At 43.1% G+C, this 17,026-nt stretch overlaps 2 protein-coding genes across 2 annotated transcripts in view; one reads left to right on the top strand and one right to left on the bottom strand.

Moving 5' to 3' along the window:
• Positions 1–17,026, top strand: part of LOC148083052 (NACHT, LRR and PYD domains-containing protein 3-like) — a 177,604-nt gene that overhangs the window by 137,153 nt on the left and 23,425 nt on the right. Inside the window, exons 9-12 of the mRNA XM_087786174.1 lie at positions 14,365–14,580; positions 15,388–15,561; positions 15,660–15,773; positions 16,711–16,789. Coding sequence (XP_087642300.1) covers positions 14,365–14,580; positions 15,388–15,561; positions 15,660–15,773; positions 16,711–16,789 — 583 coding nt within the window. The remainder of the gene's footprint in view (positions 1–14,364; positions 14,581–15,387; positions 15,562–15,659; positions 15,774–16,710; positions 16,790–17,026) is intronic.
• LOC148083053 (exostosin-1c-like) lies at positions 481–6,502 on the bottom strand. Its single transcript, XM_087785598.1, has 7 exons — positions 6,374–6,502; positions 6,179–6,297; positions 5,589–5,663; positions 5,424–5,510; positions 5,207–5,367; positions 734–905; positions 481–666 (listed from the first exon to the last, which is right to left on the bottom strand). The coding sequence occupies exons 1-7, from the start codon at positions 6,459–6,461 to the stop codon at positions 481–483; spliced, it is 888 nt and encodes a 295-aa protein (XP_087641724.1). The 5' UTR covers positions 6,462–6,502.

The following is a 17,026-nucleotide window of genomic DNA, read 5'->3' as shown; positions in this document are numbered from 1 at the left end:
ACGGGTAGATGTGAGGTCAGACAGGTAGATGTGAGGTCAGACGGGTAGATGTGAGGTCAGACGGGTAGATGTGAGGTCAGACAGGTAGATGTGAGGTCAGACAGGTAGATGTGAGGTCAGACAGGTAGATGTGAGGTCAGACAGGTAGATGTGAGGTCAGACAGGTAGATGTGAGGTCAGACAGGGTTAAATCAAACACCAGAGTTGATTAGAATCTATTTATTTATTGAACCTTTTGTGGAATCACCTCCTTTGATCGACAACCATCAGTTCTGACACACACACACACACACACACACACACACACACACACACACACACACACACACACACACACACACACACACACACACACACATCAGAACCGTCACGAGGCTTCAGAGAAAGTTCTAGAAGTTCTTCTTCATCTGGACTCGTGGCTCCAGAGACAGTCCTCCAGGGTCTGTCGTCTGGTCCAGCCTCCAGTCCTGTCTCCCATGTTCACGCTCTCTCCAGGTCCTTGTACTTCTTGCGGAACACGGACACCTGGTCCTTGAAGAGCACCGGGTCCAGGCGCAGCTGCGAGTGCACCAGAGGCATGTAGCCAAACCAGCTGGCGAAGGTGTTGATGCACTCCTGCCGCTGACTGAAGTGCTCGGGGTCGACCCAAGGAACCGTCCTGGTGCCCTGGTGAGCCAAGAGAAGGTGGTGAGACTAAGAGCATCGGCAGGATCTCAGGAAGAGGAGCGCCCACCTGTGGACCCGGGAGCTCCTTGGACTGCTTCCTCTGGGCCACTTTGATTGGCGGCAGGTGCGTCGCAGCAGAGACCAGGAAGTTCATGAGGATGTCCTCGCAGTTGCACGAGCGGTCCACCAGAGTTCTCAGGGACTGGGGCAGGTAATGAGTGAACAGGTAGTGGTAGTACCTGCGAACATATGCAGAGTTTGAAACATGTTACCACAGTCCTATGAAACTGCTGTTCTCAGAGCGAACACTAGAGGTCGCTTCAGACTCACAGACTTCTTGTCCATCACATCAGAAGTTCAACCTTTAACGTCTGAACATTTGTTTCTTTATTATTCAGTAAACCATAAAAACAATCGATACAAAACTACTTCCAAGCTTTTCAACTTAAAAATATATATTTTTATTATAGAAACGTTAGGATTAAAGAATTTAATTGTACGATATTAAGGCTTAAACTCAAAAAGATGATTCAATAGAAGAAAACGCTTCAAATAAAGGAAAAATGTTTAAATTCATTTTTTCTTGAACTAAATGTTTTGTTTTGAAAAAACTTTTGATGATATTGTTTTTCATCAAAATCAACTTTCTTTTATTCATTTATTTTATTGTGCAACTGATGTGTTTGATTGACTTTTTAATGTTAGTAAATCGTTTGTGTCATTCTTTTATTTTATTGGACAGACTTGTAGAAAATAGAAAAGCTTTATTCATCCAGAGGGAAACACACTTTCACAACAGCGCAGTTTAAAATAATAAAGTGCAAGGAAAAAAATAAAAATAAAAGAGATAATACAAAATAAAATAAAAAAGATCTTAAAAATATACAATTATTTACAAAATTAGAAATTTAACACTATTAACAAAATACAATAGAATAAAATAAAATAAAAATAAAAACAAAAAAAGTAAAAAAAATAAAATAAAACACACGAGAAGAAAAACACACTACGGATTAGCATCAGGATTTTTAAAGTAGAGAGTTAAATATCCTGACACCAGTTGGGATGAAGGACCTTCTATAACGCTCCGTCCTACACTGGGGGGGCCTGAGCCACTGAAGGAGCTGCTCCTCCACGGTCAGGTGCAGTGGGTGAAGAGTGTTGTCCCTGATGGAGGATAGTCTGGAGAGTGTCCTCCTCTCTCCCACCTCCTCCACCGAGTCCAGCGAGCGGCCCAGGACAGAGCCGGCCCTCGTGACCAGCCTGTTCAGTCTCTTCCTGTCCCGGTCCGTGCTGCCTGCTCCCCAGCAGACCACAGCGTAGTGGATAGCAGAGGCTACCACGGAGTCATAAAAGGTCCTTAAAAGTGGTCTGCACACTCCGAAGGACCTCAGTCTCCCCAGGAGGTGGAGGCGACTTCGGCCCTTCTTGTACACGGCGTTGATGTGTGTGGACCAGTTCAGTTTATTGTTGAGGTGAACACCCAGGTATTTGAAGCTGTCCACCAGCTCAATGTCCGAGCCCTGGATGCTCACCGGTTGATGTGGTGGGGACTTTTTCCTGAAGTCAATCACCATCTCCCTTGTCTTACCGGTGTTTAAGCAAAGGTAGTTGCTCTCACACCAGTCAACAAAGTCCTTGATGACTGACCTGTACTCCAGCTCGCCCCCCTTAGACACGCAGCCCACAATGGCCGAGTCGTCAGAAAACTTCTGGAGGTGACAGCTGCTGGAGTCATAGGTAAAGTCCGCCGTGTAGAGGGAAAAAAGGAAAGGTGACAGCACTGTCCCTTGAGGCACCCCGGTGCTGCAGATGGTCACCTCAGACCTGCAGTCCTGCAGCCTCGCATACTGCGGCCTGTTGGTGAGGTAGTCCATCGTCCATGCTGCCAGCTGTGTCCCAACTCCTGCGTCCTCCATCTTCTTCCTTAGCAGCGCCGGCTGGATGGTGTTGAAAGCACTTGAGAAGTCAAAAAACATGACTCTCACAGTGCTACCGGCGGCTTCCAGATGAGTCAGTGCCCGGTGCTGCAGGTAGATGACGGCGTCATCCACCCCCATCTTTGGCCTGTAGGCGAACTGCAGCGGATCCAACGCAGAGCTCACCGTCGTGTGTAGCTCGCGGAGTACCAGCCTCTCCAAGGTCTTCATCAGATGGGAGGTCAGGGCGACTGGTCTGAAGTGGCTTGGTTCCTTCGCGTGCACCGCCTTGGGAACCGGAACCACACAGGAGGTCTTCGACTGGACTGGGACCTTCTCCAGTTTGAGGCTCAGGTTGAAGATGTGTGTGACCAACTCACAAAGTTGATCAGCACAGTCCCTGAGCAGTCTGGGGATGAGTCCATCTGGTCCAGCAGCTTTCCTGATCTTCAGTCGCCTTAATTCTCTCCTCACCTGTTCAGATGTAACAGAGAGAGGTGGTTGTGGGGGGTTGGGCAGCTGAAGTAGGGCGTGTTGGGGGGGATAAAGGTGGCTTGGAGGTGAGAACAGTTGGGGGGAGGGGGCTGAAGCAGGGGAAAAACAGCTTTGTGAAGAGTGGGGGGCAGAGATGGAGGGGGGAGGGGGGCCCTGATCAAACCGGTTGAAATACTGGTTAAGTTCAGTGGCCCATCTTTGGTCTCCCCCTGCTGTGGCTCTGGCTCCACTCTGGCCATGACCTGAGATGTTCTTCAGGCCTTTCCACACATCCCTTGTGTTGCCCTGCACCAGTTGCTCCTCCAGTTTCCTCTTGTATTCCTCCTTGGCCATCCTGATCGCCTTCTTGAGCTCTCGCTGGACCTCTTTAAGCTCCTCTCTGCTCCCTGAAACAAACACCCTCTTCTTCTTGTTCAGCAGAACTTGAAGTTGAGGGGTCACCCATGGCTTGGTGTTGGCAAAGCACCGCACCTTGCGGGTCGGCGTGATGTTGCCCTCACAGGACTTTATGTAATCCGTGGAATGGTCATTGAAGGTGTCGATGTCATCACCATGAGAGAACACGCTCCAGTCTGTAGACTCAAAGCAGTCTCTCAGCCTCTCCTTGGCTTCATCATTCCACATCTTAACAGTTCTTTTCTGTGCAGGCTGTCTCCTCACCATGGGAGTGTATTCAGGTCGCAGACGTATCAGGTTGTGATCAGAGCGGCCGAGGGGGGGCAGGGCGGTGGAGGTGTAGGCACCTTTTACATTTGCATACAAAAGGTCCAGAGTCTTGTCCTCCCGGGTGTGGCACTTCACGTATTGTGTGAAGGTGGGAAGAATGGAGGAGAGTGAGGCATGGTTAAAATCCCCGTTAATGAGCAAGAGAGAGTTTGGGTGTTTGAGCTGCAGGTCAGACACTGAGGCGCTCAGCCTCTCGCTCGCTGCGGCTGCGTCCGCAGAGGGAGGAATGTAAACAGTGAACACAATCACATGTGAGAACTCCCTCGGGATGTAATACGGGCGGATGCCCACCGCAACAAACTCTATGTCCTTAGTGCACACTTGTTCTTTAATGGAGACATGAGCGGGATCGCTCCATCTCTCATTAATAAACACCGCCACTCCTCCTCCTCTCCTCTTTCCATCCATGTCCCGGTCCGCACGCACCATCTTGAACCCCTCCAGGGAAACAACAGAGTCTGGGATCTTCTCCGTCAGCCAGGTCTCCGTGAAACATAGAAGGCTGCTCTCCCGGAAGTCTCTCTGATGCCGGGTCAGCGCAGCGAGCTCGTCCGTTTTATTCACGATCGAACGTACATTTCCCATGATGATCGATGGAATAAAGGGACGGAACCTACGTTTCTTCTCTTGTTTCATCCGACCTGCTCTGCATCCGCGTCTTTTTCTCTTGATTTCCACGGGAATCGTCCATTCCGCGCTGAGAGAGAGAGCGGTGTTGCGCAACCCCAACAGCTGATCCCTGGTGTAAACAATAGACCCGCTGAGCGTGTCTGCCGACGGAGTTCCCAAAAGTGACGAAAATAGCAGAAAACCGTATGCAAAAGTTGTAAAAGTGGTCTCGTTTTGTGCACAACGGCAACAAGATCCGACCACTCTAAAGAAAAAATTAAAAAGACGCCAAAAAAATGGAAAAAGTGTAATAAAAAGTAAGAAGAAAGAGGGAGCTGTTGTAACCAGCTGCTGCTCGTGCGGCGCCATGTAGAGGCTCATGTTCTTCTGTTGAATTATCTGTGAAATCATGGTTTATTCTTGAGATTCTTCTCTTAATGATGATGTTTAAGTGTTTGAACAGTTTATAAAACGCTTGATGTGTCAGTCGTGGATCTTATTCCTGCCGTGATGAGCTTCATTCATGTCGCAGTATGAAGTGATGATGGACTAGAGCTCAGATGATGGAACCCTGGATTCAGGAGATGTTCACCCTCGACACGGTGAAGAGAGAACCACACGTTGAGCTGGAGCGACTTTACTTTCAGCCTGTTTTGAACTCTGTGGCTCTGATGGAGGTCCAGCTGACAGCAGCACATGCCGAGCGTCTGTAACGGAGACTATTGAGACTTGTCTAGACGAACAACAGCTCCACGTCGGCCTTAGATGGAAGAAGTTCTTCAGGTGGTCACCTGTGGTAGAAGGCAGCTCCAGTCAGCACGATGGAGTAGTCGTTGGTCCACTTGGACGTGTAGCCCCAGGCGTGTTTCAGGGGGTCCCAGAAGTGGCTCCTGGGCGGGTAACCCACGATCCTCTCGGGGAAGCTCCTCCACACCAGGAAGGCGAAGTTGACCTGAACGACAAGAGTCAATCCTGAAGCTCCTCCTTCTCGCCATCGTGTCCACAAACCTCACTGGTCAGCAGAACCGTGTCCTCGTCCAGGCTCAGCACAGCTTCCGTTTCTATGGCAACGTGAGGTAGAAACCGACTGGAGGCCTGTGACACAAACATGAGCCATCGGGGAAAGTCAGGACATGAGCGACACACCTGTCACAGAGAGGACGAGATTCTTACCTTCCGTCTGCCGTCCGTCACCGTGAGAGGAACCGGCATGGGCGGAGCTTTCTCACTGTTCCAGATGATGATGATCTGCAGGAATGATGTCGACGTTCAATGACATCCCAGAAAACTCAGGTTATTATTTATTACTCGAGGTTATGTTGGTGTCTCAACAAGAAGGATGTGTCTCGCCTGCAGTTCATACAAAACAGCCAGAATTCTGATTCGCTCTCGTAGAAGAACTCACATTTCTCCGATCCTTAAATCTCTGCATTAGTTTGTTTCAGGATCATTTTAAAATTCTGGTTCTGACTTTCAGATCTTTTCATGGTAAGATTTAATTAATTAATTAATAAAACAAGTTTTAAAAAAGTTTATTTGATTTTGTCAAGAGTTGTGTATAGGTACATTTTTAATTAATTTTATGAAAGAAAACTAAGTGAAATACTTTGTATTTAAAAAAAAAATTGGGAAAGTTAAAAAACCTGCATCTTTTTTGCCAATACTGTGTCAATATTATACATTCTTAACGATACACAACACACACACCAAATATCTACACAACTCTTTAAAGCTGACTTCCTGCAGCACACTGACTGACTGACCTGAGAGCAGTACTTGGACCTGGAGACCACCTGCAGCAGCTTCATGATTGGCTGAGACTGAGACACCAGCGGGGAGACGGCGTGGATGACGGCAGTGAATTCCTGACCCGGAGTGACCCCTGGATTTATGAAACAACACAACAGCATTTCTACAACTGACCCTGACACATCTTTGGGGGGGACGCGTGTGTGTACCCAGGCCCAGGTAGTAGAACGGGAAGTGGGCCAGATGTGTGGAGTATTCGGGAAGAACCAGCAGTCCTCCAGGCAGGAAGTTCCACATGTACTTGTTCCTGGACGCGTGAGAAAACACTCGGTCCTTGATGATCTGTGCGGAAACAAAACTTGAATCAATTTGTTGCTCCACCAGATGGCGCTCTCAGCCGTGAGATGTTTCTCTCTGGAAACATTACTATGAGAACGTTAAGAAGTGAAAGAACCGAGAAAGTGAGGCTTCATGAAGCTTCATCAAGAGTTTTCACTGATTGTTGGTCGATGATGATCAACATGATCTTATCTACTCACACAATGAAGTTGTGTCGTTCATTTGTTGTGTCAAATATGGAAACAACCCTTAACAGTCCAGGTCTCTGCTCTTCTGATCCCTCCTGCCTTTATTATTATTAACATTATTTTTAATGTTAATTTTAGTAATTAGGTCAGAATATTTGAATTGTTATTTATGTAAAATTAAGGTCAAATAAACTCAGTAACTCCAGAAGCAGCTGTGGATCAATGACATCAACAATATTGAATATTTCAAATGTTGTTTTTATTGATTAGTTTTGATGTGAAGATCAGAACAACCTTCCATCTGCATAACTGATAACCTGACGCTTCGTTCTACCCTCACTCGTGAACAAGACCGTGAGATACTTGAACTCTCCTCCTGTAGATGCTCGTCTTATTCATGAACTCTAGCCCATCGAAACATGTTCTGACCCACGAAGGCTCGTCCAGGTCCAGACGATTTTTAAGATGTCAATGATTTTTTGCTCAAATCAAGCACATTTAAAAATAATAATAATTGTTTCAAATAATATTCCATAAACTGAACAGATTAAGTCGCACGACTGGAACGATTCCAATGCCGAGCAATTAAAACGAGACAATTCCCCGCCAGGAAATGGTGAGAAGGGACTGTGCGCTTTACCCCGTGACCAGAAGAACCAAGAAAGCTACAAAAGACTTGAAAATGTTATTAAGTTTGAATAGTGTTTCTACTGGAACGTACGTCAGAGCAGGAGATGTTTGACAAGCGTTGCAGATTTGAGACTTTTTGACAAAATAGATTTATTCGTCATTACCTAATTTTTATTCTATCTATTTTTAGTCTATCTAATCTAATTAGCCACAGCATTTATTAAGATAAATAAGATAAAATAAAATAAAATTGTAATATTTTATATATATGTTTTTTTCAAAACATCTTACTTTACAGAATTGACTTAAGAAAAAGTTTAGAAAAAAAGGTGTTTTGTTGAAATGTGAATGAATAGAAATACATTTCCGCCTGGAAACATTTATTTATTTCATTGAAGCAAGATCTCAGAGATGCTTCAGGACTTAAAACAAACATCATTTCAACTTCATCATGTTGACGTGAGTCACTCAGACTGTTGACCAGGTTACATCATTTACTCTTCAATAGTTTGCTTTAAAATTATTTAAAAAAAAGTTGAAATGGAAAAAAGCTTCTGAAACATTGAACAGGTGGTCATAATGTTATGGCTCAATGATCCGACATGATCGATACCAAAGTCTCAAACAAGACATTGATCGACCGTTTGTGTAGTGAAGTTGTCTTCTCCTCTCGCTGTCTGTGACCTCTGACCTTCAGGGAGACGTCTCACTGGTTGATATTCGACTGCTCTCCCCTGATGGTAGACCTGTATCTCTACTGACTTACTTCCTCTCTTTTAGTCTTTGACTTCGACTTCCCAGAATCTTCATTTTCTCTCAATGTTGTTTCAAGTGGTATGTTTTTTACTGGAAAACTGTCAGGTTAATTCTAGAAATAACTTGAGCGAGAACTGTGTAGTCTTGATAGTATTGATAGTATTGAAGTGTAGTAAGTATAGGGTTAAATTTGATCAGAACGACCAGCACTCTGGTTATTACAAATATTACAATGTAATATTTTAAGAATATACCTGGAATAATGGAGCACCACCTTTGAGTCTTAGTCCAAAGGAAACTATTAAAATTACATGGATAATATTATAATTATTATAATTTACTTTGTTTTTTTAGTGGAAGCAAAATCAAACAAGAAGGAAAAGCACTATACAAATATTACTTAATAACTTACTTACATACAAATCCCCCTTTGGTCATTGTTGGGAAACCGTCGCTGTTTGTCCATCAAGGCCAAGGTTGTTGTAGGTCGAATGTCATCCAACTCATCCAAGATCGTCCCACACCTTTGTGGTTCTTGTACCATTGATAGACATTTCCAAACATCTCTTTATTTAATTTTAAATTATTGTATTATATTATTTATTTATTATTTTAGTTAAATTAGTGTAAGTATTACTAGTAAAAGCAGTAGTATAATTAGTAGTAAAATTACAAGTAGAATTAGTAGTATAAGTATAAGTACTAGAACGGTAGTAGAAGTAGTAGAAGCAGTAGTAGAATTAGTAGTAAAAGTATAAGTAGTATAAATAGTAAAAGGAGTAATAGAATGAGTAGTAGAAGTACAAGTAGAATTAGTAGTAAAACTAGAAATAGAACATGATGGACAGTAGTTTTTCCAGAGATCTGGAACTGTCACCAGTGAGTCCAGCTTCAACCACAGAGCCCAACCTGTCCAACCTGTTGACACTCCTGTTCCCAACCCAACACACCTCAGCACAAAACACTGCCTCAGAAAGTACAGTCTACTCTGAACTTTCTTATACACATGGTCTGTGTCAGTTTACTGTCCAGCAACACACCGAGGTACAACTTGTCGCCTTTCATTGACACTGGACATGGCTTTGTCCTGGACCTCCCAAAGTCCAGCTCCTTGGACTTTGAGGTGTTCAGCTGCAAGGGGTTCCTCTCACTCCAGTCCACAAAGTCATGTATCAGACTTCTGTACTCGTCCTTGCTGTTGTCCCTGATGCATACAACAATGGCAGTGTCATCAGCATACTTCTGGACAAGACTCGGCTCAGAGTTGTAGCAAATGTCTGAAGTGTAGATGGTGAAGAAGAGGGGCCAGTACTGTCCCCTGAGGTGCTCCTGTAATGCACACCACTGTGTCAGAAGTGATGTCCTCCAGCCTGACATACTGTGGTCGATCAGTGAGATAGTCCGAGATCCAGGTGACCAGACCAGGGTCCACATGCATCTTTGTCAATTTGTCCTGCAGCAGAGTGGGCTGGGTGGTGTTAAAGGCACTAGAAAAGTCCAGGATCAGGATCCTCACTGAGCCACATCCTTAATCTATGTGAGAGTAGGTCCGATGCAGGAGGTGAAGTATGGCATCTTCTACACCAGGGGGCTTGTGCGTGCTGGACATGTGGCCTGAGATGTTTGAGGACCAGCCGCTCCAGTGTCTTCATCAGCGCCACTGGTCTGTAATCATTCAGCTCGCTCGACGGATCTTTTTCAGGACTGGAACTATACAGGAAGTCTTCTACAGGGTTGGTACTTTCCCCAGCATGGCTTCACCTCCTGCTTTGCTGACCTCATGGCGTCTCTGTCCCAGCTCCTGAAACCTTCTCTCTGTTAAGGACATCCTTGACCTCCTTTGTTACCAACGGCGTAAAATTAATTTATTATTAGGGTAACAGCGGACAGTCTCAGCAGGGGCGACAACGTCTGAGCAGAAATCTAAATATATAATCCGTTATATAGTGTTTCTGACCCTTGATGTCCTCTTGTGACTTCAGCAGCACATCCCAGTCTGTGGTGTCAAAGCAGTCTCTGATGGCATCCTCCACAGCTGGTCCACTTTCTGATTGTCCTAGTGGTCACAGTCTGTCTCTGCACCAGAGGAGTGTACTGTGACTGAAGGTGGACCAGGTTATGATCGACCTTCCAAGTGGAGGTCATTGTGCGAGAACCCATAAGCCAGGAACTCCTCCAGAGACCAGAGGTCTGACTGTGCCCCGGTGTCCGCAATGGTGGATATTTTTGCCCCCTGGACCGGGTCTTGGGAGTTGGCTCCACCTCCCAGTCCGACAGGCTCGTCGATTGATACGGTGATTGACCCCTAACTTGGCTCGCCAAACTTGGAAAGGGGCCGTTATTCCTGAGCCGTTACAACTACGGGATTAATGTCCAACCACCGTCATAAACACGAACAAGATGGCCGACTACCAACTCAGTCAACGTATAATGGTTATATACTACCACCTGGTGGCCAAGAGTATTCCACGAACACAACGACGAGTTTGTTGTGAAAATAATCACATGTCAATGATGCTTCAGAAGTGCTGATGTGTTTGTCCATCACTGTCATGGAAGCTTCTGTCAAGTGTGTGAAGCTGAAGACACCTGGAGGACATGTGCAGCATTTGGATCAGAACCAAGACTTGTTTGGATGAAATGAACAAAACTAGATGAAACTGGATAATAAACAAGTGAAAGAGATAAAGCTGTGTTTGCGACAGGTGTGGCAGCAACAGGTGTGGCAGCGACAGGTGAACAAGACTGCATTCCTTCTTCTAGATCAACATTGTGATTGAACTTGTCAAACGTCTTTATCCTCGTGGCACATGTTGTGTTGTTGAACTATGTTATAAAAGTGTGAGTCAACAACACACTATGTTGCACTGATGTCTCTGACAGACACACCTCCTCACTGACGGTTCATCAGTGTTTCCCTGAGTCTGGATCAGAAGCAGCTCAGCTCACCTGGAAGTTTCACCTACAAACATGGACACAAGTCTTCAGAGCAGAGAGCTGCTCACAGGTCAGTGACTTTTTTCATGCTGTTCATGATGTTCCCCAGTCAGAGTGTGAATGCATGAGTCAAGAGTGAGTTTGTGAGGTGAATAAATGAATCAAGAGTGAGATGAATCTAGAGTGAGGGGAATAAATTAATAAACAGTTAGATGTATAGATTAACCAAGAGTGAGTTTGTGAGGTCAATAAATTAATTAAGACTGAGGTGAATAAATGAAAAAAGATTGAGGTGAATACATTGATCAAGAGTGAGGTGAATACATGAATCAAGACTGAGGTGAATAAATGAATAAAGAGTGAGGTGAATACATTGATCAAGAGTGAGGTGAATACATGGATCAAGACTAAGGTAAAAAAATGAATCGAGACTGAGTTTGTGAGGTGAATACCTAAATCAAGAGTGAGGTGAATACATGAATCAAGAGTGAGGTGAATACATGAAGCAAGAGTGAGGTGAATATATAAAGCAAGAGTGAGGTGAATAAATTAATCAAGAGTGAGGTGAACACATGAATCAAGACTGAGGTGAATACATGGATCAAGACTAAGGTGAATAGATTAATCAAGAATGAGGTGAATACATGGATCAAGACTGCGGTAAATAGATTAATCAAGAATGAGGTGAACACATGAAATGACAGTGAGGTGAATACGTTTATTCACCTCACTGTCATTTCATGTGTTCACCAAGATCAAGAGTGAAGTGAATAAAGTAATCAAGAGTGAAGTGAATAAATTAATCAAGAGTGAGGTGAATACATGAATCAAGAGTGAGGTGAATAAACGAATCACGAGTGAGGTGAATACATGAAACGAAAGTGAGGTGAATAAAAGAATCGAGAGTGAGGTGAATACAATTATCAGGAGTGAGGTAAATAAATGAATCGAGAGTATTGTGAATACATGATACAACAGTGAGGTGAATAAATGAATCAAGAGTGAGGTGAATAAATGAATCAAGAGTGAGGTGAATACATGAATCAAGAGTGAGGTGAATACATGAATCAAGAGTGAGGTGAATAAATTAATCAAGAGTAAGGTGAATACATGAATCAAGAGTGAGGTGAATTAAACAATCAAGAGTGAGGTGAATACATGAATAAAGATTGAGGTGAATACATAAATTAAGAATGAGGTGAATAATCGAATCAAGAGTGAGGTGAATACATGAATGAAGAGTGAGGTGAACAAATGAATCAAGAGTGAGGTGAATACATGAATGAAGAGTAAGGTGAATAAATGAATCAAGAGTGAGGTGAATAAATGAATCAAGAGTGAGGTGAATAAATGAATCAAGAGTGAGGTGAATAAATGAATCAAGAGTGAGGTGAATAAATGAATCAAGAGTGAGGTGAAAACATGAATCAAGAGTGAGGTGAATACATGAATCAAGAGTGAGGTGAATACATGATACGAGAGTGAGGTGAATAAATGAATCAAGAGTGAGGTAAATAAATGAATCAAGAGTGAGGTGAATACATGAAACGAGAGTGAGGTGAATAAATGAATCAAGAGTGAGGTGAATAAATGAATCAAGAGTGAGGTGAATAAATGAATCAAGAGTGAGGTAAATAAAGGAATCAAGAGTGAGGAGAATAAATGAATCAAGAGTGAGGTGAAAACATGAATCAAGAGTGAGGTGAATACATGAATCAAGAGTGAGGTGAATACATGATACGAGAGTGAGGTGAATAAATGAATCAAGAGTGAGGTAAATAAATGAATCAAGAGTGAGGTGAATACATGAAACGAGAGTGAGTTGAATAAATTAATCAAGAGTGAGGAGAATACATGATATGAGAGTGAGGTGAATAAATGAATCAAGAGTGCGATGAGTAAATTAATCAAGAGTGAGGTGAATAAATGAATCAAGAGTGAAGTGAATACATGAATCGAGTGAGGTGAATAAATGACTCAAGAGTGAAGGGAATACATGATACAATAGTGAAGTGAATAAATGAATCAAGAGTGAGGTGAATACATGAAACGAGAGTGAAGTGGAAAAAATGAATCAAGAGTGAAGTGAATAAATGAATCAAGAGTGAGGAGAATAAATGATATGAGAGTGAGGTGAATAAATGAATAAAGAGTGAGGTGAGTAAATGAATCAAGAGTGAGGTGAATAAATGAATCAAGAGTGAAGTGAATACATGAATCGAGTGAGGTGAATAAATGACTCAAGAGTGAGGGGAGTACATGATACAATAGTGAAGTGAATACATGAATCAAGAGTGAGGTGAATAAATGAATCAATGTTAATACATTTGATTTTTTCCTTTATTTAACAGGGACACTGCACAGCTTAGCATAGTACTTCAGTTATCTTAAAAACGGGTTTGGTATAATTTGCTGCTGCTATGTCTTTAATTCTTGCACCAAATGTATGTGATGGATTCTGCACTGACTCAATAAACTAAATATTAAATGCAGAGGTAATTTCATTACAATCACTGGTTAAATGTCCATGTATTTTCAATTCATGTCCAGCTCTCTCTTTGTGAATTCATTAACGTTCCTCAATATAAGTTTATTTCCCTTTCGTTCTTTAATAATGTCCATAAAAAAGTTGGTCTTTGCCTTCTTTGGTTCATTCACTTTGTTACGAAGACTACTAAAAACTCGTCCATCATTAATTGATTTAGTGCTGTTTTCACAAGTTGTCATTGAACCAAGGCAGGTTGACCTTGGGGTGTCCATTTCTGAACGTTTTGGTGTATTTTTCTTTAATTCTATTTATGGCATCTAACAATGATCCACAAGAGGCCTCTATATCATCTGTGAGTAGAACATCACTCCAATCAGTTTGGCTTATTTCTTCCTTAAATGCATTCATGTCCCGTTTCCTTATTCCATAGGAATGTTTAATTATCTCTTGCTGGTAAGTAAACCTGTTTTTTTGTCAACTTCTTTGCAACAAGAGTCATATTGTGATCCGACAAGCCAGTGAGGAGATAATAAGATTTAATGATCCTCTCAGGCTTGTTACTGAACAAGTTGTTACATCAGTCAGTATCAGAGAGTGAACACATGAATGTGTGGTTGAGCAACAACATGTTGTTTGTACTGATGAGGTTTTATTATAGTATCAACAACACAATGATGACGAGTGATGATGCTGTTGTGTTTGTGTGCAGGTGTGGACACAGAGGAGGAAGATCCACCATCTAAAAAAGGTCGGAGTGAAGACCATGACGGTCAGACCAGAGCTCAGAGGTGAGAAGATCACTTCTCCTGTCAGACCTTCAAATACTGGAATCATTTTCTCACTAAAACTTGTGTGTGTTCAGATCAAAGCAACGTACATCTGCTGGACCTGGACCTGGACCTGGACCTGGACCTGGACCTGGACCTGGACCTGGACCTGGACCTGGACCTGGACCTGGACCTGGACCTGGACCTGGACCTGGACCTGGACCTGGACCTGCTCCCAGCTGTGTGTCTCTGAAGAGTGACAGATCTATGGGAAGATTTATTAACTTCAAAGGTGAACAGAAGCGTCAGAGGTGAGAGACAACAGGAGCAACAAGAGAACATCTAGTAGTTATTTAAATATGCAGAGAAAACTATACAGTATATCTTTACACATGAGAGGAAGAATAAAAATAATAATAATAATAATAATAAATCTTATATGAAACCACCTTTCAGGAGACTCAAGGTCGCTGCACAATAAAATCACAACTAGGATAAAATCACACAATTTAACCAAACCATTAAATTTCTTCTTTTAGGAATTACTTTTACTATTGTCCTGGATGAACTCCCATTTATGTTACGACCTGTCTGTCTGTCTGTCTGTCTGTCTGTCTGTCTGTCTGTCTGTCTGTCTGTCTGTCTGTCTGTCTGTCTGTCTGTCTGTCTGTCTGTCTGTCTGTCTGTCTGTCTGTCTCTCTGTCTGTCTGTCTGTCTGTCTGTCTGTCTGTCTGTCTGTCTGTCTGTCTGTCTGTCTGTCTGTCTGTCTGTCTGTTCCCAAAATATAATACAAAACCCAATAGAAAATACAAATTGGGAAAAACACTCTTCACTTCCACACTTTGTAATAATCAACTTAAATACTGGCTCACAGCCGTCAAAGAGGCAACAAAAGGAAAAGGCTGCTCAAGAGAACGCAGGCCAAGCAAACAACTACAATTTTACAACAATGAGTTAACGTTTAAAATATACAAACAAAAGAACCAAACTTAACTCCCAGTTACAGTGCATGGAACTGACCCTTCCTGTTAGAGGCTAAATCTGATCAGTGGAGGTCGTAACACATCACACCTTCAAATACTGGAAATACTTTCTCACTGCGACTTGTGTGTGTTCAGATCAAAGCTACGTACATCTGCTGGACCTGGACCTGGACCTGGACCTGGACCTGGACCTGGACCTGGACCTGGACCTGGACCTGGACCTGGACCTGCTCCCAGCTGTGTGTCTCTGAAGAGTGACGTGTCTATGGGAAGAACAATTAACTTCAAAGGTGAACAGAAGCGTCAGAGGTGAGAGACAACAGGAGCAACATTAGAACATCTAGTGGTCAGATGGTGAACGACAGAGGAATGGATTAAAGTGTTGATCAGAGTTTTGTGTCTTTCAGGATCTACCAGAAGAAACAAGAAGAGTCTGAACTCAACTGTGAGTCTCTGAAGAGTGACTGGTCTATGGAACCTCCTGATAATTTCAAAGGTGGACAAGAGTCTTCAGAAGACAGGTGAGGTTTTCTGTCCCTCTTTGACTCACTGATGTAATGTTGGGTCTGTACAAAGGTCTCTGAGGTTCTTTCTACTTGGACTGAAGCCCTCAGATGTTCAGCACTTCATCACAGTTGACATGTTAGCATGAGCAACAGTCATGGAGACAATAACAGCTGCTGTGGGACAGACAGGTGCTGTTGGACTCATGAAGAAATCCACAACTTGATGTCAAATACAGTGAATTCATTTCACTGGATCATTCCATCTGTTGTTGAAGAAGTTTGTATCATGTGACGACCAACAGTCTCTTCAGTTGTTGAGTCAAGAAGAAGAATTCTAAATAGTGCAACTACTTTTCTTCTCCAACTGAAGTCTTGTGAAACTTGACACACAACAAACGTGATGAAATATTCATCAAAAGTCAACTTTGATTTGAGTGTTTTTCTTGTGATGCAACCTTCACGTGGATCATATGAGCGCCTCAGATGAAGGTCACTGATAAGAGAAGATACTTCAAGTGATTTAAGAGTCACTGATTCAATGATTGAGGGAATGTTTGAGTCGTCAAAGACTGTTAGTTGATCCTCAACAATCATTCTTTCACTCACAGCTGTGTGTGTTTCTATCAGCAGTTAGTGACTCTTGGTGACTTCAACTGAAGATGTTCATGAGTCAATGCAGCTCAAAACTTCTCTTTTATTGAGCTTCACGAACTGCTCGTCAAAAGTGCTGCAGACAGTCGTGGAGGAAAGTCGACTCACAAGAGAAGAAGCAACAAACTGCAGCCATGAAAATGAAATCACGACTGAAGTGTGATTTCAAACTTGGTTTTCCATGAATGTGGAAGATTCTATCTTAGGTGGTCTGCACATGGAAGAGTCAGAGTCTTGCTCAGATCATTGGTGTCCTTGTAGAAGTAGACAGAACTTATTGACGGCCTGATGTTCTTCACAGAGAGGATCAGCAGGTCTCGGATGTTCTCAGTCTCCAGTGTGTCCAGCAGCATCAGACAGATGTGGACTCCACACTTCAGGTACGTTCAAGTCTTCAGCCTCACCTGCTGACTACAACAGCTGCTAACTCACCAGTCAGCTGCTTCTGCTGCTTCATGAAGCTCTGATCCTGGACAACTCCACCTGTCAGCTTCATACATGAAGTAGAAGGTCTGGTGTGGCTGAGACTCTTGTTTAGTTTTAGAGAGAAGAAGAGATTTGAATGTGACTCAGACTCTCTGGTCCTACTCTTGAAGAAAGTATTGCTCAACAGGTCC

The sequence above is a fragment of the Callionymus lyra genome, chromosome 3 (assembly GCF_982586985.1).
Source record: "Callionymus lyra chromosome 3, fCalLyr1.hap1.1, whole genome shotgun sequence".
Lineage (NCBI taxonomy): Eukaryota > Metazoa > Chordata > Actinopteri > Syngnathiformes > Callionymidae > Callionymus > Callionymus lyra.
The sequence above is the reverse complement of the archived record's forward strand: the minus strand, read 5'-3'. Positions and strand labels throughout refer to the sequence as shown.

Excerpts from the sequence above, each read along its gene's own strand:
- LOC148083053 (XM_087785598.1), bottom strand. The coding sequence starts at position 6,461 with ATGTGGAACTTCCTGCCTGGAGGACTGCTGGTTCTTCCCGAATACTCC. Across the intron at positions 5,664-6,178 it reads GGTCCAAGTACTGCTCTCAG|ATCATCATCATCTGGAACAG; the intron begins GTCAGTCAGTCA and ends TCATTCCTGCAG. Across the intron at positions 5,511-5,588 it reads TGACGGACGGCAGACGGAAG|GCCTCCAGTCGGTTTCTACC; the intron begins GTAAGAATCTCG and ends TTTGTGTCACAG.